At 50.7% G+C, this 20,104-nt stretch overlaps 1 protein-coding gene across 1 annotated transcript in view; it reads right to left on the reverse strand.

The window, feature by feature from the left end:
- Positions 1–20,104, reverse strand: part of COTL1 (coactosin like F-actin binding protein 1) — a 51,788-nt gene that overhangs the window by 19,657 nt on the left and 12,027 nt on the right. Inside the window, exon 3 of the mRNA XM_030819460.1 lies at positions 4,349–4,506. Coding sequence (XP_030675320.1) covers positions 4,349–4,506 — 158 coding nt within the window. The remainder of the gene's footprint in view (positions 1–4,348; positions 4,507–20,104) is intronic.

The raw sequence follows: 20,104 nt of genomic DNA on the forward strand, positions 1-20,104 counted from the left end.
TGTAAGGTCTTCTAGCAGCTTCAGATAATTAACATTTTTAAGTGAAGAGGTGGAAAATGCAAATGATAATGGTCAAAATATGAGCCTGTAGTTCAGGACAGTATTCCAGCTCCCCCACTGCAGTGCACATCTGCGCTTCTTCATTCACCAGCATCCCTTTCTTTAACAACTGGGATCACGCTGGAGCTGCCAATCATGAAGCCCCGCCTCCCTGCCCAACGGGGTGTGCATGTGACCCAAGCTGGGCCAATCACGGTCCTCTTAAGAGATTGACTGACATTGAGGAAAGAGGCTTCTCTCTTCTGGGATCCTGACCCAGAGGGACCACCATAGCATGGACCGTTTCTTTGGCTGTGCAGAGGCTGCCTGGCGCCAACCCCAGAGAAAAAGAGAACTGAGAGATGAGATGAAAATACTGCATGAGCCCTCGATCTAGCCACACCTAAAGCCAAAACCCCTGCACTTCCCACTACCAAGAGCCAAGCAATTCCTCTTTGTGCTTCAACTTACTTGAGCTTGCAAACATATGAATTATCACCACTACTCCCACCGAAAGGTTCCCACCAGGGAATTAATTTCCTCCAATCCTCCTCAGTCACCAGCGCGCCTACCCAAACTGAAAAAGAGTTCTAGAGAGGAAAGAAACTCTGCAGACTGCCTTAGTGGGTATGAGGTTTCCTTTGGGGGTGATGAGAAAGTCCTGGAACTAGACAGCGGTGAAGGCTACACAACATTGTGACTCTGTTTAATGCCGCTGAATTGTACTTTAAAATGGCTAAAATGGTAAACTTTATGTTACTGTATTTTACAATTTTTTGTTATTTATTTATTTAATTTATTTTAGACAGTCTTGCTGCGATCTCGGCTCGATCTCCTGACGTGATCTCCTGGGTTCAAGCAATTCTCCTGCCTCAGCCTCCCAAGTAGCTGGGACTATAGGCCATGCGCCACCACGCCTGGCTACTTTTTTGGTATTTTTAGTAGAGATGGGGTTTCATTGTGTTGGCATGTTGGCCAGGCTGGTCTCGAACTCCTGACCCTCAGGTGATCTGGCTGCCTTGGTCTCCCAAGGTGCTGGGATTACAGGCATGAGCCACCACACCTGGCCTGTATTTTACCACAATTTTTAAAATGGGAAGACAAAAGGGAATCGCAAGATCTGCAATGTGGTGCCCCGTGTACACATCCTGGCGAGTGCCCCCTCCCTCTGCTCCCTCTCCTCCCAGCTACGTCCAGGAGTGGGCCAAGCACGGAGGGCGGAATTCAGCAGGAGACCTTTGGCCACAGAACAGGCCTTCTTTTTCATTTTCCGTCCTGCTGCTACTCGGAAGACCACTGGAAGCTGGTTAACCATTAAAACCGAACTGGCCTGGAGAAAAACAGCCTGTAGGGTTGAAAAAGTGGTTTTCCAGAACAAGGACTCCTGGGCCAGACAGGGTGCAGACAGCAGTGTCAACCAGGAACGCTGACTAGCATGTGAAACAAACGGGCTTTGTCAGCATTTCCTTGGTCCCAGGCACAGCACTAGCACTGCTCAAAGCCAATCTGACGCCCATACCTTTTAAAAATGATTATCTCGCCTCTTAACTCCGGAACCCCACCTCCCAAGATTGTTTTCTAAAAGAATAACTCAACAGAAGAGAGAAAGGAGCTGCTTGTATTATAATGTTGGTTGGAACATTCTTTATAAAAATAAAAATTAGAAGCAACTTAAGAGGCCAAGAACAGGGGAACATTTCGTACATGACGGTACACTTGTGAACCAGAACACTCTGATACCAGAAAACGATGAATTACAAAGGTGGTGCAGCCATATCATTTATGAAATTACATTAACCTTGGAAAAAGCAGCTGCAGATGAGAGTGTGACCTACAGGCTGGGACCACAGCAAAGCCAAAAGGCAGGAGGCGAGCTCGTCCAGAGAGTGGCCAGGAGGGACGTCCAGAGGTGGGAACTGACAGGGGAACCACAGGACTCTATTATGTCTTATCATTATTTTTTATTTTATTTATTTACTTATTTTGGAGACTCGCTCTGTCCCCCAGGCTGGAGTGCAGTGGCTAGATCTCAGCTCACTGCAACTTCCGCCTCCTGGTTTCAAGAGATTCTCCTGTCTCAGCCTCCTGAGTAGGTGGGATTACAGGTGTCCACCACCACACTCGGCTAATTTCTATATTTTCAGTAGAGACAGAGTTTTGCCATGTTGGCCAGCCTGGTCTCAAACTCCTGACCTTACGTGATCTGCCTGCCTTGGCCTCCCGAAGTGCTGGGATTACAGGCGTGAGCTGTGACACCTGGCCATATTGTTATTTTTTAAATAAAAGTTGTACTTTGGGCTGGGCGTGGTGGCCTATAATCCAAGCACTTTCGGAGGCCGAGGTGTAGGAACGCTTGAGCCCAGGAATTCCAGGCCAGCCTGGGAAATATGGTGAGATGCTGTCTCTCTTAAAAATAATAATAATAATAATAATAATAATAATAATTTATTTTAGAAGAGCTTTGGAGTTACAGAAAAGTTGCAAGAGGTAGTACCGAGTTTCCCTATTACCTTCCTCTTAACACACACACATATATATTTCACCACTGTTAACATCTTACATTACTGTGGTACATTTGTCACAGTGAAAAAGTCAACATTGGTACATTACAATTAATTAAACTCCCGACTTTATTTATATTTCAACAGCTTTTCTGTTCTAAGGTCCAATTCAAGATAGCACATTGCAGATAGCCTATTTTTTTGTTTGTTTTTCTTTTTCCAGCAGGGTCTCAATCTCATTACATTCACTCACGCTGAGTACCATGGCAAGATCTTGGCTCACTGCAGCCTCGACCTCCTGGGCTCAAGTGATCCTCCCACCTCAGCCTCCAAAGTAGCTGGGACTACCGGTATGCACCACCACACATGGCTAATTTTTTATTCTTTTATAGAGACGGAGTATTATTAATACTATGTTGCCCAGGCTGGTCTTGAACTCTTGGACACAAGCAATCCTCCCACCTTAGCCTCCCAAAGTGCTGAGATGACACGTGTGAATCACTGTGCCCAGCGTGTTTTTGTTTTTGACAATTCAGTGATTCTTGGTACGTTCACAGATATGTGCAACCACCATGATAGTCAATTTTACAGCATTTTCATCACCTCAAAAAGAAACCCTGTGTCTTTAGCTATCACCCACTTCCATCATTAGACTATTATTTTTATTTTTATTTATTTATTTTGAGACAGGATCTCGCTCTGCTGCCCAGGCTGGGGTGCAGTGGTGTGACCGGGGCTCACTGCAGCCTTGACTTCCTGGGTTCCAGCGAACCGCCCGCCTCAGCCTCCCAAGTAGCTGGGACTACAGGCATGTGCCACCAGTGGTGCCTGGCTCATTTTATTTTCTTATGTTTTGTAGAGATGGGGTCTCAGTATGTTGCCCAGGTTGGTCTCAGACTCCTTAGCCAAGCAATCCTCCTGCCTCAGCCTTCCAAAGTGCTATGATTTACAGGCGTGAGCCATTGCACCCGGCTGAGTCTATTATTTTTAAACGTTTGTTTTATCATGGGCCAATTACACTGCTTTGAATCTTTAAAACAATGTGCATGGTGGAGGACGGCAGTGGTACGCCCCCCCCCGCCCTCTGTAACAGACAAGCTGCTGAAGGTGCGTGTAACACACTATTTCTGGTCATCTGAACAACAGTTTAAAGGGGCGGTAACAGGGACAGATTCCCTACTTCATGGGTGGTGAGCAATCCTTTTGCAAAATGGAGATCCCTTTAGTAGGGAAAGACCTCTCTCCCTCATCTACCCTACCCCAGGATTACCTTTTTGGAGTTCAGATTTTCTTTTGTCAACATGACCCTGTTACCCGTACCCCAAGTGAACAACCTTGGAAGTTTCTGACATTGAAAATGTCCATTTTCTTTAATGGCCAGAATGGAAAAGACTTAAAGTAGGCACTGTTCAGAGAGGGAACAAATGAATTCTCCCAAGGGATCCTTGCGACCACCGCCGACAGTCAGTCAGGACGCCACTGGGTAGTGGCCGCTATTCTGGTCCCCCCACCAGTCCCCATCTCTAGAAGCAAGCAACTTGCCCCACCCACGGAGGCAAGTGCCCAGCTGCCATGCTTCTGTGATGGGATAGGTGGGATCACAAACACAGTTACCTCCTCCTAGCCAGCATCCTGAAACAATTCTGGTGACATTTCACCAATGGCTTTACTGGTGCAGAGACACAGCATGGCTTGTCCCAAGTCACAGCTAAGCTACAGACCCAGGAGTCCAACCCAGCCCTCTCCCTCCTTGCGGGATGGTGACCCTTGGTGAGTTGTGACCTCCAGACTCTGGAGGAACTCAGTACCTGTACGACCTCCTTCACCAGGGTCTTGTCCGTCCCGGTTTTGGCGCGCTGCAGCCCACTGACATTCTCACCGATCCATGTGATGAGGGCAAACTTGGACCTCTTGCTCATGGCATCCCCAGTGGTGAAGCGCACAAAGGCATACAACCGGACGTCATCTGTGGCCAAGGGTGAAAAGAGAACATGGTGCTCCGTTAAAACTCCCCAACGTCATGTCCCTGAGGAGAGGCCATGAGCCACGAGTGCCCCTGGAGCAGCACAGCAGGAGCCCGGTGCAGTTCCCTGGGAGCGCCATGTGCAGAGGGCAGGAGGGAAGCACTCATCCGCTGCCCTTGTCACTCTCTCCTGAATCCTGGCAACAGTGCTGCAGGCTTCATGCCCATTTCACAGATGGGAAATGGAGGTTCAGAGAAGTCACACGGCACTTTCAAGGTTGTGAGAGAATTCAAGGTCATGCTAGGATTTAAACCCAGGCCTTTCTGGCTGCAATGCCTACAGCCTTCCTACAATCAAGGCTCAAACTCTGGGTGGGCCCATTGCACAGATGTGGGCGCCGCCAGCAGTGCCAGGGCCCAACCAAAAAAAATTTAAAAATAAAAATTTTAAAAGGCTCAAATTATGGATCTTATTTAGGGACCAGAAATTCATCCTCTTTGTAGACCAGAAATTCATCAACTCTTTTTGCCTCAATCTTTGCAGTCCTACTTGGAATGAGACTCTACACTGTAGACAGACGGGGGTGGGGTGGGTATGAAGAGGAAACAAAGAAAGTGGCTCTTGATTTGGCCTGGGATATGGCTCCGAGGATATTTCACTTATGACTAGACAATTAGGTCACCAGTGAATTCTGAACACGTTTCCATTGGCTGTGTTATGCTTGTTCTATCTTATATAGTCATTTTTATTCAAATGGCTTTGAGGGCTATTTTGTTCCATCGATCCACATTCAGTTTTATTTCAATGCCACAGTTTTTATTATCATGACTTTAAAATCTGTCTCACAATCCACTATGCTAAGTTCTCCCATCCTCCACTGCTCTGTATTATCAAAATATCATTTGATATTCTTGAATTTTTTTGTTTGTTTTTTTTTTTGAGACAGAGTCTCGCTCTGTCGCCCAGGCTGAAGGGCAGTGGCGCGATCTCGGCTCACTGCAAGCTCCGCCTCTGGGGTTCACACCATTCTCCTGCCTCAGCCTCCTGAATAGCGGGGACTACAGGCGCCCACCACCACGCACAGCTAATTTTTTGTATTTTTAGTAGAGACGGGGTTTCATCGTGTTAGCCAGGATGATCTCGATCTCCTGAACTCGTGATCTGCCCGCCTCGGTCTCCCAAAGTGCTGGGATTATAGGTGTGAGCCACTGCACCCGGCCTGATAGTCTTGAATTTTTAAAGTGATGTGTGTATTGGCCGGGTATGGTGGCTCACCCCTGTAATCCCAGCACTTTGGGAGGCAAAAGTGGGAGGATCACTTCAGCCCAAGAGCTTGAGGTCAACCTGGGCAACATGGAGGAACCACCTCTCTAAAAAAAAACCAAAAAATTAGCTGGGCACAGTGGTGGGCACCTGTAGTCCCAGCTACCAGGGAGGCTAAGGTGGGAGGATCACTTGAGCCCAGTAGGTTGAGACTGCAGTTGAGTAGAGATCATGCCACTGTACTCCAGCCTGGGTGGCCAACTGAGACCCTGTCTCAAATAAAATAAAAATGAAATCAAATGAAATAAAATAAAATAAATAAAATAAAATAAAAATGTCTGTGTGCATGTGTGTGCGTGTGACATGCAGGTGCATGTGTACCCCACTAGGATAAACCAAAATTGTTCAACATCAGCTCAACTGGCATCTGGGGCCAGATCATTCTCTCTGGTAGGGACTGTCCTGTAAATTGCAGGGTGCTGAGCAGCACCCCTCACCTGGCCCCACCAGTTATGACAAACAAAAACGCCTCCACACATTGCAGATGTCCCCCAAAGGGGGCAGAACACCCCTAGTTGAGAATCTCTGCTCTAAACCGTTGGTGTCCCCATTTAATTGGGACTGGTTTTGTGTTTTCCAACAAAGTTCTGTGCCTCTTGAGGGGATCACATATCCTTATTCTGCTTACTCCACAAATAGTTCATATTTTAATTGCCATTATCACCAAGATCTCATTACAATTCCCAACTGGTGGTTGCTGGCGCATAGGGATGCCACTGGTTTGGAGTCATTCACCTTGTATTAGCCACGTGCATGAACTGATGCTCTGTCAGGGCATTTCGTTGCTGGTGTGAGGGTTTCCCAGGCACCCAGTGATATCGTAGAGCGATATGTTTGCTTCTCAAACATTGAGTGGATTTGAATCACTGGGGAAACCTTCCTAAATGCAGCTTCTGATTAAACAGGTCTGGGGTCTACACTTCTAAGAAGCTCCCCAGTGATGCTGATGCTAGTTAAAAAAAAAAAATCAATCTGCGTTTCTTCCTAGAATCTAAGTACCTCCCTGCAGATCCCACACAAAGCATGTAAGTTAGCACCAAGACCCAAGGACACAAACCCCCTGTCTAAAGGAGACACGGGCCTGGAGCTAAGTTCACTTCCTGGTGCTTATCTCGAAACCGGAGTGGTAACCAGCAAGTTCGCCTTCAACAAGAAGCCGGGGTGGTCAAATGGGTCATCCATTTGTCCCCGGGAGCTAAGGAACATGCAGCTCTCAGCAGACCATGAATGCGTGATCCTAACTGCAGTCCAGGGTCAGGGACTCCACAACACTTACTTCTTAAAGGAAACTGATCATCATCACCACTCACATTGGCACAGCACTTTTCAGTTTACAAAACATGCTTCTATTTCATCTCATTTGGTCTTTGTAACAATGCTGGGAGGTAGATGAGGTAGAGACATCATGGCCACTTTCATCATCAACATCCAAATCACCTTCATTGATAAGGGCTTGAGGCTCAGAGGCCACGTGATGTGGCCAGTGTCACAACATGGTGAGGCCAGAGCCAAGGGCCTGGACACCTTGGGTGTGTGTGCTCAGCCCCCTTTTTCCAGGGAACTGCCCCACCAGGCCATGGCCATCTGGGGGTCAGTAGGTGACAAGGCAGCAGGGATAGAAGGAAGGATGGTCTCAGGGACACTGCGCAGGTGAATCCACAGGGCCTGGTGACCAACTGGATGTGAGACGTGAGGACAGAGGAGTCCAGAGCACAGAAGACCACGAGGGGTGAGAGCCCCACCTCCCATGCCCTGAGGACTGTGCCTGAATTCCCAAACAACAGCCTGGGCTGCTTCACCTGTAAAACACGTTCTTTTCTTTATTGAGATAAAAGTCACATAACATAAAATTCACCATTTTAACCACTTTAAAGCATAAAATTCAGTGGCTTTAAGGACACTCACAATGTTGTGCCATCATCGCTACTATCTAATTTCATCACTCCAACGAGAAATCCCGTCCTCAAGAACAGTCACTCCCCATTCTCCACCCCACTCCCCCAGGCCCTGGCAACCACTCTTCCACTTTCTGTCTCTATGGATTGGCCTGTGCTGGACATTTCATTGAAATGGACTCATATGCTATGTGGCCTCTGGGGTCTGGCTTATTTCAATCAGTGTCACATCTCCAAGGTTCATCCCTGCTGCCGCGTGTGCGGGTCACCACTTCATTCCTTTTATGGCTGAACAGCACTCCACTGTACGGAGAGAGCACATTTTGCTTATCAGTGCATCAGTTGATAGACATTTGGGATCCTTCCAAAATGGGGTGATTTCACGCCTCCCTTATCAGTTGACCATGATGATTGAAAGTGAAAGCTACAAAACCCACCTAGCCCGTCAGGGTGGAACCTTCAACCTAAAGCTCCTGACACAGGGCAGGGCTGCCAGGTGGCCACAGCGCACAGGAAACAAGACTGGTGCAAGAGACGGCAGTTCCTCACTTGTAAGGTGCAAAGTGCACAGCCACAGGCGGCTGGTGCAGACTTGGGGTGTGGGGGAGCAGCCCTTTAGCTCAAGAGCATTTCTCAGCAGTTCCCGTGGTGTCTGGCAAGCCAGGGCTCTGTTTTGAGGAGTGTTGTCAGAGCATCAACACCAAAGTGCTTAATTAAATGGCAGCCTTGACCTGAGGGGGAGGAGGGGCTGAACATCCGCCTCCGACTGCATTTCAGCAGCAAAAGAACACAGTGAGTCTGTTTCCATGGTAACCGCTCTCGGGTTCCCATTTCCACACCGGTCAGCTGGGATTTGGATCCAAACTGCCCATCCCTGGCCCAAGCCTCCATGGAGGAAAGTTACCAGCCCTGCTTTGGGCCAACGCAGTTTTTGGGGACCCCGACCATGTGTTCAGCCTAGTGCCAAGCCTTGGGGCTGAGCCAGCTCTCCCAGCCTCTCTCTTCTCAGTGTCGCCCCCTCCCACGGCTCTGGCTGGCTCCTCTATAGAGCGCCACAGCTTTTCCAGCGACTGCCCTCTCTGCTGGCTGCCAAGTGCCTCCACATGCCGGCCATGCTCTGTGCACCTCCAACCCTCCACATCCACCCTTCCCCTCTTTCAGACCTCCCCAGGTCTACCTCGGGCAACACCCTTTGCCCCTGGAGGGTCACAGGTTCTTGTTGAAAAACCACAAGCATTGCCCCTGTGTCCCAAGTACCAGCCCAGGGCCTGGCACAAGATAGACGTACAATAAGTAAGTCACACCCCCAACCCCAAGGACACTGGGAACCTTCCAGAACCACAGCCTGATGTCATTTAAATGATCATGGGGGAGTGGGGTAAAGAGGGACATGGTTTGCTAGGTGACTGCTGGGTGCATATCTGACAATGGTTTGGTCAACAAGATTGCTGACAGGCCTGTTTTTGAAAATCCGAGTCACATTTTGCTTACAAATGTTTGCTGCTAGAGATCTGGCACAACAGTGACGGGTCAGCTGAGTCGGAGACGGAAAACCTGTAGGTCTGCGCACCGTTTTTGCAGCTGCCCAGCAGACTGGAGGCCTCTCCCCAACCCCGCTCACCCTGAAGGAGGTTCTCGGCAGTGGAAGGGGAAGCGCTAGTTCTTCATCCCTGGTTCAGCTACTTGCCCTCTTCTGAACAAATCAGGTCCACAAACCCCAGTGGCAGTCACGGCCCCGCATCAGCAGTGGGGAGCCCTAGGCTCCCTCGTCTACCTCGGGCTATTGTCACTCCTGTGCACAGGAACACTAGCATATCTACTAAAGGGCACAGAGAAACGCCATCATGTATATATTAGTGTGATATGTGTGTGTGTGTATATTTGGGTATGTGTTTATATACATATATTTGTGTGTATAATACGTGTATATATGTGTATAGGTGTGTTTGTATGTGTGTATATACATACATTTGTGAGTACAGGTGTACATATATGCGTGTATGTATATTCATGTATTTGTGTATGTGTATGTGTGTTATATATATGTGTGTGTGTGTGTGTATATGCACTAAGATGGCAAAACTGCCCAGAAGAAGGTTGGCACCTGGGCTTTCCATCACCCTCACTGTGCCACTTGGTCCCCAACAGGGCCAATGGTCCATCTCTTTAGACTGAGGTTCAGAGTCCAGGTCTAGGCAGAGGACACAGGGAGACTGGGCAACCCCAGGGGGGGTCGGGGGACCCAGGACTTCCCCCAAACACAGGCACCAGAGACAGATGCCATGAACTCCTTCTGCTGGAGCCCTCAGTACATTGGAGCGGTCCATACCCTTAACCTTCTCTGCAACGTCCAGGGTGCAAGTTCAAATTCCAGAATCCTTTATAAACTTACCCCCACATGTACTAGCCTTATGACCCAGACCAGAGTCCTCAATGTCTCTAAGCCTCAGTATCCTCATCCACAAAATGGGTCAAATACTTACCTCATAAAGTGGTTGGGAGGATTACATGAAAAAGAAATGAGATCTGAAGGGCTTGGCTGATGGGAATCATTGCTGTTTTTTGACCCCCAACACTCTCCAGTGAAACTGCCCTCAGGGGTCCACAGGAGCCTCCTAATTGCCAAAGCCAACAGCATCTTCTCCATGCCCACTGGTGGCATTTCACATCATCGTCAATTTTGCCCTCCTTGAACTTCTCCCTTCCCACAGCACCCAGGGCATGGTGCCATCTTGGCTCTCAGAGCGCTGATCCTGCCTTCTGCTTTCTCCTGGCTCTTCCATCCCCTCTGTCTCCACACAGACACTCCCCAGGGTTCCACCTCGTCCTCTCCTTTCCCCTGACACTCTCTTCCTGGGAGACCTCAGCTACCACCACAGAACACTGGCGCACCAGCCCCTGCACTCACAAGTGTCCACTGCTCTGTCCTTAACAAGGTGGGCAGAGTCTGACATCCGTTTCTCGCCATTTCCTGGCACCTTGCACCCCTTACACACAACTGTTTGCTAAGGCAACCTGGCGCACTGAGAAGAGCACAAATTCCAGAGATCAGCCAGCCAGGGCCGCACCCCAGCTGGCTTCCTTCTAGCTATGAAACATCAGATGAGGGTGCTTCATGCTCTGAGCCTCAGCTGTTCCAGCTGTAGAATGGGGACAACTTTCTGCATCCAGCTCTGGGTTTCCGAGTGGGGCACTCCGAGGCACACAGTCACGGAGTCACTCCTTCTGTGAGTCTTTCTTGAGGAGAGATGGAAGATAGTGAAGGTCTGGGAGGTAACTGAGCCCCAAGTCTACTAAGCACTTATGAGGGGCCAGGCCCCACTCTAAAAATCTGCACATTGCAGATTCTTCTCCTCCGTGAGGGCAGCACAGATCACAGTCCCATTTCACAGATGCAGAAACCGAGGCTTGGAGAGGTGAAGTGAGAATGAGCCACACAATCCTCCCTGCCTGCTGCAGAGCTGCTGAAGTCTACAGCAGCAGTTCTCAAAGCGTGCTCTTCGGACCAGCAGCACCATAGCACCCAGGAACTTACCAGAAATGTGGGTGCTCAGGCTCCACTCAGCCCTACTGATCCAGACACTGGGAGTGGAGCTCTGAAACTGTGCCCGAACGAGCCCAAGGGTGATTCTGAGGCTGCCAAACCTTGAGGCCCACTGACTAGAGGAAGACATGGAGAAGAGGAAATGGTGAGAACTCACTGTTGGGAGAGAGGACGAGACAAAGGTCTCAAGAGCAGAAAAGTTGAAGTGCTCAGAGTTCAGTCCCCACGCCCTCCTTGCTGCCTGTCTGCCTTTTATTTTAAGCAAGAGACTGCACAAAGTAGCTTCCTGCAGAGGCCGTGGTCCCTGAGCACGCCCATCAAAGACCGCCAGGACAGTCCCTCCAGTGCTCCCTCCCCAAAATCCCACACCCCAAGAGAGGGAACAGCCATCATTAGCAAGAGAGCTACTGAGCATCGGCCCTGGGTACCAGGAGGCCTTTCTGCCTGTGCTGCCTCTAGCTCCTCTGCTTGCCCATAAGCCACGAGGATTCAGATGCGCATCATAGCATCACACTGAGCCCCATCTCAGGGCCGCCGTCACTGAGGATACAGCAAGGTCAGGAGCCCCATCCTGAGGACTGTGGTTTCCTTCTTGTTGGTGTCATGCACTCAGAGCCCAGGCCAATTGCACGCTGGATGTTCCCGATTTGGAGACTATGGACGCCCTCCCCTTCCCACCCAGAGAGAGTCTTGTTCGTGAAAAGACACAGCTGTCATGTTTAACATTAATAAAACTCCACTCTCAAAAGAGCCTGACCCTTCCTTCCGCTGGTCTATGAAGCCTCATCAGAGGCCATTGATGGAGCTTTGACTCCTGGAAAGGACCCGTGGGGACCTACAAGCCCCAGGCAGGGCCCTGCAGGTGGGTAAAGGGAGCCTGAGGCCAATGCCCAGGTCATCTCGTCAAGATTCTCTGCCTTCATTTGCTAAGTAAGTTCATCTGTGTCAACAAAGCAGCATCCTAATGTTCTCAGGACACCTCCTGGCGCAGAGCTGTGACCTCAGCAGCCCGCCCTGGTGGCTGTTACATGCTCTTCTCTCTGGCTTTTCCCTCTCCTGGCTCTCCTCTGACCTTTCCACTGGGTCCTGGAGGTGCCTTTACGCCTCTCCCACCTCCTCCCCATCTGTGCCTTCTCCTCCCCTTCTTCCCCGCTCCCGACCTCTCTGGAAGAGAGGGATGGGGCAGGGAAACGCCAGAGGAGGTAAAGGAGAGACAGTGGGGGTGGGAGGGACCACACAGGGAGACCAAGCAGGGGACCAAGCGGGGCGGGAGGAACCAAGCGGCGGCGGCGGTGGGGTGGGGGGGGGTGGCAAGCAGGGGGGGTCCAAGCGGGGTCGGGGGTGGTCAAGCCAGAGCTGCTGAGCAATGAAAGGGATGGGGATGTGGGAAAAAACCCAGTGACAACAAAAACAGACGGTGACCACAGAGGGGCTAGGAAGGGGGGTCAAGGCAAGAATTCTCTGTAATCACCAAAGCCACCAGGATGAGCCGCTCTAATAATTCCCCAAAAGTTACAAACGGCATATGGTCCCCACTAAGCTCTGAAGGCCTGCCCCTCCCCCATTTCCCCCTCCCACCCAAACTTGAAATATCAGGCTCAGGTCAGCACTGAGGAAGAGATTCTGACCAGGCACCCAGTGTTCTCACCAGGGCGGCCCGACACAGGACCCACATTGACTGGGGGCCCTGCCTTCTCCCCAAAGAGATTCTAGTCTCCTCTGCATATCGCCAAAGCCAGTCCTGGCTGGAGGACCAAACCCCCGAGGAAGGAGGATCTGCTATGGGCTGAGCACTGCGTAACTTTCTTAACACTTTTGCAAATGTTTTGAACAACCTTTTTTCATTACAAAAACTCATACTAGGTGTAGAATACTGAGAAACACAGAAAAGCAAAATGAAGAAATTAAGGATCCCCCCCACCACCCTGGAAACTTTTTAGCGTAAGTCTTTTTGATCTTTTCAGCTACTTTCACATCTGTCTGGGTCTTGTTACGGCCCCAGCACTGATCACCATGCCAGGCATGACACAGGCACCTTATATGTTATCTGTGGGCCGATGGAAAGAAAAAAGAGAGAATCATTTCAGAATTTCCACCCAACACTGAACTTTAGAGCAAGGCCAAAGAAAGGGGGAAGGGGAGAACAGGAGGAAGTTGCCCCAGAGAGCGGCAAGATTGCAGCTCACTCTAAAGCTGCCCTAACTTTACAGAGACTCCGGAGAGGTTATGCAAACACGGCTCAGGAAGGGAAAAAACAACCCACGCACCAAAAAAGCTGAGCTGTCGGCTTCCACTGAGGGAGCTCCCTGGAGCAAGGATGAAAGGAAATGGGAAAGAATTCTTACATCCTGCTGCCCAGAGCAAGGGGACAGCTGGGCAGTCGCCATGGCAGCGGCTGGCTTCTAGCAGGCTGCTAAGGGGAGAGAGGGCAAGGCTGGGGAAGGAGAAATGTCTTCTTGCCACCAAAGAGGAAGGAGGGCTCAGTGGGCGCCCACGTCTGTAAGAGGGAGGGGACCTGAGGCGGGGGCTGGAAGGGGCCAGGTTCGTTGCTGAAGTTGAAGGGAGAGCTCTCATTACTAAGAGGCCTCATATCACTATATGACTTGCTGTCTTTTTTCAGAGTGACTTTCATAACTCCCCCCAGTTGACAAAAACAAAACCAAACCAAAAACACCCTCCTGTCCTGCTCAAAAAACTTTGCAAAAATATTAAAAAGTATAAAAACTAAAACCCATAACTCTAGAAATAAACTCCTTTTGGTTTATTCCTTACAAGGCATGAATAAAGGCTTTTTTTTTTTTTTTTTTTTTTTTTTTGAGAAGAAGTCTCACTCTGTTGTCCAGCCTGCAGTGCCGTGGCACAATCTCAGCTTACTGCAACCTCTGCCTCCTGGGTTCAAGGAATTCTCCTGCCTCAGCCTCCAGAGTAGCAGGGATTACAGGCACCTGCCACCATGCTCAGCTAATTTTTGTAGTTTTAGTACAGACGGGCTTTCACCATGACGGCCAGGCTGATCTCGAATCCCTGACCTCAGGTGAACTGCCCGCCTCAGCCTCCCAGAGCTGGGATTACAGGCGTGAGCCACTGCGCCCGGCCAAGGCTGTTTCTTTATGTGATCCGCACTGTGTGGGTAGCTGCGTGTAGGCACATCGTTTCTGCATTGGAGCTCACACCGTAAATGCAGTTTGATATCCAACACAGGAGACTCCTCAAATGATCCCCGATTCATTGCATTTTCACTAGGTGTGAATGACCCAGCTTTCCTAGCTTGACAGAGAACAGAAGAAAACGAAGTACAGGATGGCCAGAGGAAAAGAAAGATGATTACTTCGGCAGAACCTCCAGGGTATAAGCTGATCTGGATACCCAAATTAAACCGAGAGCTAAAGGTTTTCCCCCTATGACAAAGCACTAGCACTTTCTTTCATGATAATTCTCTACTTCCTTAAATGGGAGTTAGTGTGTTAGACCTGACTCCACCCTCTGACTTAGAGAAGACAGGCTGTAAGCAGTCCCTGGAGGCTCTGAGGACCTTATTACAGTATCTGTAGCATCTACAAGGAGACGCTGGGCCACTGAGGGGTTCGGTGTCTGGCTCCCAATCACTGAACAGCCCTGGCACACACTGCTTTATACTCTTGTGTCTGCTTTTCACTGTTGTGCTGCCTCTTCCATCGCTGTGGGTTAATATTTGACACTTACTGACAATCTGTGATATAGGGATTTTGCTGAAAAACATGCAGTCCCTACCCTCAAAAAATATACAGTCTACCATGGCAAACAAAAATGTAGTGTGTGAATACCATGACATTACTGCTATGGCAAAGAGTTGTGACTGGCAGTTACAGGAGCATCAAGGAAAGAAGGAAATCCGCTCTGCCTGGGCAGCTGTGACCAGGACAGGCTTTGCAGAGGAGGTGATGTTTGATTAGGGTCTCTTTCTTTCTTCCCCCCGAGACAGAGTCTTGCTCTGTCGCCCAGGCTGGAGTGCAGGGGCACAATCTCGGCTCAGTGCAACCTCCGCCACCCGGGTTCAAGCAGTTCTCCTGCCTCAGCCTCCCGCGTAGCTGGGACTACTGGCATGCTCCACCACACCCAGCTAATTTTTGTATTTTTAGTATAGACGGGGTTTCACCATGTTGGCCAGGCTAGTCTCGAACTCTTGATCTCGTGATCCCCCCATCCTGGCCTCCCAAAGTGCTGGGACTACAGGCATGAGCCACCGCACCCATCCTGATCCGGGTCTTGAAGGATGACTCAGAGTTCCTCCAGAGAACAGGGTAAGGACAAAGAGGGTTCTTGTTAACAATTTGAGAGAGAGAGTGTGATAGAACTCCAGACAAAGCAACAGCCTCTGCTGGCAAGTTCAAAACGCCTTCCTCCACCAGCCCTTCTCTCTGTTTCTAACTCACCACAAGCCAGAAGGGCATATGATGCAATTGATTATAACTGTGTGCAAAATAAGAGCTTAAAGGCTCAGAATGAGCTACAGGGCTCCTTCAGCTTGCTCAGCCCTACTCCAGGAGGGAAGGAACCTTGTTCCCTAGCACATCCAAAGCACCCAGACAATGCCCCACATGTACTCAATACATACTTCCTGAATAAATGAAGGGCACCTGCATGGCATCTTTGACTTCTCAGAGGCTTTTCAGTTCCAAATTTGCAGCAGCGCTTCAGTTCAACGGGTTGGGGGGGGGTGCCATTTTATAAGAGTAAAACCAAGAAGATGGGCACAGTGGCTCACACCTGTAATCCCAACACTTTGGGAGGCCAAGGCAGGAGGATCGCTTGAGCCTAGGAGGTTGAGGCTGCAGTGAGCTATGATCGCATCACTGCACTCCAGCCTGGGCCACAGTGAGACTCTGTCTCAAAAAACTTTCTTTCTTTTAATTAAAAAAAAAAAAAAAAGAATAAAACCAATTCCTTCTCAGGATTTTTAAAGTGTGACTTCCACCCCCAGAGAACAGGAATGAATAGACAGGCAGGAATGAACAGATATGGACAGACATAACAAGTGATTTGTTTTGACAAATTTGTGGTTTAATAACAGTACATGTGGCCAAACGCGGTGGCTCATGCCTGTAATCCCAGCACTTTGGGAGGCCAAGGCGAGCAGATCACTTGAGCTCAGGAGTTCGAGACCAGCCTGGGCAACCCGGCAAAACCCTGTCTCTACAAAAAATACAAAAATTAGCCACCCATAGTGGTGCACACCTGTAATCCCAGCTACTCGGGAGGCTGACGTAGGAGAATCGCTTGAGTCCAGGAGGCAGAGGTTGCAGTAAGCTGAGATCATGCCACTGCACTCCAGCCTGGGTGACAGAGTGAGACTCCACCTCAAAAAAAAAAAAAAAAAAGGGTGCGTTGCTGGAGTCAGCGATGCCACAGTCAGCGATGCCACAGTCAGCGATGCCTGCGTAACGAGGAAGCTGCTTCTCCACCTTTCTCACATGCACCAAGGACGGTAGCCCAGAGGGGTGCAGCTGGCTTGAAACCTCAGCGGCACGAGAGCCTGGAGACCAAGGTTCAGGTCCTTTCAGGCTCTGCCCCTTTCCTCCCATGTGACAATCGCCCAGCGACTTCCCCTCTCTGCCCCCCAGTTCTCCGGAGGCCTCTCCATCTCTGCCTGCGAGCCCCTGGTGGGCGGGGGCAGACTCGCAGCGGGTTTTCCTTCCCTGTGGACTTTAACAACACTCCAGCCCGCAAGCCTGCATACACCAGCCCCCACGGGGACGGCTGACTCACTTTACTCTTCTACAGATTCACTTATTCATTACCCCATGCAACATCCGAGGCAGAACCTCCCCTCTTCCCAAAGGACTGAGGCAACGAAGCGTGACTCAGCCAGGGCTCTGCGCCAGGCTCTGGGTGAACACACTGGAAACCCGGCCGCGGGTACAACATGGCATCACAGCTCTGCCCTAAACACAGGGGGACCCACTAAGAGCCCAGGGGACCAGCAAGCCTCCCCCAGAGGTCTCATCGGTGACACAGCACGTTGATCCTCATCAGAGCCAGCTGAGGGGGTGACGCCCTGGGAATTGGGCCTGCCACACAGAAAGTGTTGAGAAGCGCTAGGTGAGGATGATAAGGACAAGGCGGCCTTGGGACCAACGGTGACAATGGCAACAGACTATGAAGCGAATGGAGGCGGTAGGGGAGCCGGGAGTTCAGTGGGGAGAGGCAGGGCTGCGCTCAGGGAAAGAGGCCGCTCAGGGCCTGTGGGGTTGGCGCATCATCCCTGGGGACCCAGAAGAAGTGGCAGAATAAGACTGCCCAGCTGTGAATGAGCCACAAAAAGGGCCAAGGCAAAGTTCTAGGAGGACATGAAACAAAAGTGATCAGAATAAAATGCATGCTGCTCCAGGAAAACCCGGAGGCCTCACACGGCTCCCAGGCTCCCGGGGCCACTGCACCCTGGGCCCTGCCAGCTACCCACCCCCCGCTTTCTACCCTGCACTCCCCACCTACCTTCCTCCCCGATGGCCCCCACCCCATGCTCCCCACTCCCTACTACCCCCGCAACTCCTCTCTCCCTCCCGCTGCCCCATCACAGCCCGACCCCATGCTCCCCAACCGTCTTCCCACCCATTCTCCCCTCCCACTCCCCACCCACGCTCCCCCCTCCACAGCCCTCACCCCATGGCCCCCACCTACACTACCCCCCACTCCTCAACCCCTGTGCTCCCCATCCACACTCACCAGCCATAGCCCTCATCCCACGGCCCCAACCCCCTGCTCCCCACCCCACACTCACCCTCTACAGCCCTCACCCCCTGCTCTCCACCCTCACTCCCCACCCACGCTCCCCTCCCACGGCCCCCACCCCATGGCCCCACTAGGTTCCGGCCCTCCTGCCCACCCAGGAGCCTCATCTTCCTTTTGTCTTTACGCTTTTTAAACCTAAGATATTATTTACGCAGCATGAACTGCACCCTGTTAAAGTGTACATTTCATTGGTTTTCGGTCCATTCACAAGGTTGTGCACAGTGATGCATCCCACTAAGCTCTCCCAGCACGAGTGCCCAGCAGACCGTGAGTGCTCAGTTTATATTTGTTGGGGGGATGAGTGATCAAAGTCACCCAGGAAGAGAGTGTGGTGTTCCCAAGAATGGGCCACACAGCAGCCAGGTTTGGCCAAATCCAGAGAGCTGCAGGGTGGACACAGCCCTCTCTCTGTCCCTCTGTTAGGCAGCGGCCTGGAGGGGGCTGTGGCTGCAGGGGTCACACAGGGGCCGCCAGGAGCCTGGCTCTTTGCATCTCAAGCCAGGTTCTTTTCATCCCTCCCCCAGCTCCAGCTCACCCCTGGCCCGCCTGAGGCAGCAGCAGCTTTTATTTGCAAGCCATGAACAATACACTCCATTTTATAAGCAGAGTAGAATTCTAGCCAGAAACGGGGAGAAAAGTGCTTCCGGGTCAGATCAGACCGCCGAAGGCGAGCCCTTCAGGCAAAAGTAGGGAAATCGGGATTTCCTGGGAAAGTCTCTCCAGGGCAGGAGGGAACATTTGGGTTCAGGAATTAAGGAGCATTGCTCCCCCAGACACACGCACAGGTTTTCTGTGTCAACAACAATGGCAGCAACGGCCTCTAAACAACAGTGGCCTCTCAACAGTCCCACGGCTCCCCCATGGCCTGGGCCTGGGCCTTAGATCTGCCCCTGGGTGTTCCACAAAAGAGCCTCCTGGGGTCTTCCCTTCTTGTTTCACAAAGATTTTACATTGCAAGCTGGGGTGCAGGGGGTGTCAGGAGTGGGGGCGAGAAGCACATGCGCCAGGTAAGAATTGCAGCCCGGCCTGCATACTGCCTCGGCTGCGAAATGGCATAACAACAGGGCCCGCGATGCAGAGTCACTGCACGTTTTAAATGAAATCACAAGTGACTGTGGCAGGCAAAACAATGGCCCCTAAGACATCTATGTCCTAAACCCCAAAACTGTGAATATGTCCCTCACGTGGCAAACGGGCTTTGAGGGTGTGATTAAGGTAAGGATCCTGAGATGGGAGATTCTCCTGGGTTCTATGGGTGAGACCCATGTGATCACTACAGTCCTTAATGGGGAAAGGTGGGGAGGAGGGCCAGAACCAGAGAGATGGCATCATGAGGACTCTACCTGCCACTACTGGCTTTGAAGACACAGGAAGCGGCCACAAGCCAAAGAATGCAGGCAGTCTCTCCAAGCACACAAGAAGGCAAGGAAATGGATTCTCCCCTGGAGCCTCCAGGAGAAACCAGCCCTGTCCACACCTGGATTTTAGTCCTGTGAGGCTCATGGCAGACTTTTGACTTCCAGAACTATAAGATGATGCATTTATGTTGTTTTAGTTCCCCAAGTTTGTGGTCATTTGTTACAGCGGCCATAGGAAATTAACGCAATGGCCTTGGCTAATGCCTGGCCTAATAAAGGTCCACTGTTAACCGCTGCTATTATCAACTTATTTATTTATTACTGGCAAGGAAGCTTACCTAAGTACACAGGAGACAAAGTAAGAATAAGTGCATGAAGAAAAGCGTGATGACCATAAACTAAGTACAGAACTAAAAACAAGATCTATGGCGGGTTAATTTCAAAATGCACTCATGACATAAAACATTAAATGCTGAAGTGCCATGCCTGCCTTCAAAAACCAGCCTTAGGGGACCTGCCACTGCTGAGGCCACTGAGCTGAATCAGAAAAGTCACAGGCACTTGTTTAAGTGGGAGAGGAAGGTGGCGATGCCTGGGCTCTGGAGTAAGATGCCTGGGGCCAGAGCAGTCACATGGCCAGTGGTAGCGGCCGGGAGCCTTGTGGGCCACTGCGCTGTTACTTTGGAGGAGGGGACAGCGGGCCCTCCTGTGT

This window comes from Nomascus leucogenys, chromosome 2 (assembly GCF_006542625.1).
Source record: "Nomascus leucogenys isolate Asia chromosome 2, Asia_NLE_v1, whole genome shotgun sequence".
NCBI lineage: Eukaryota > Metazoa > Chordata > Mammalia > Primates > Hylobatidae > Nomascus > Nomascus leucogenys.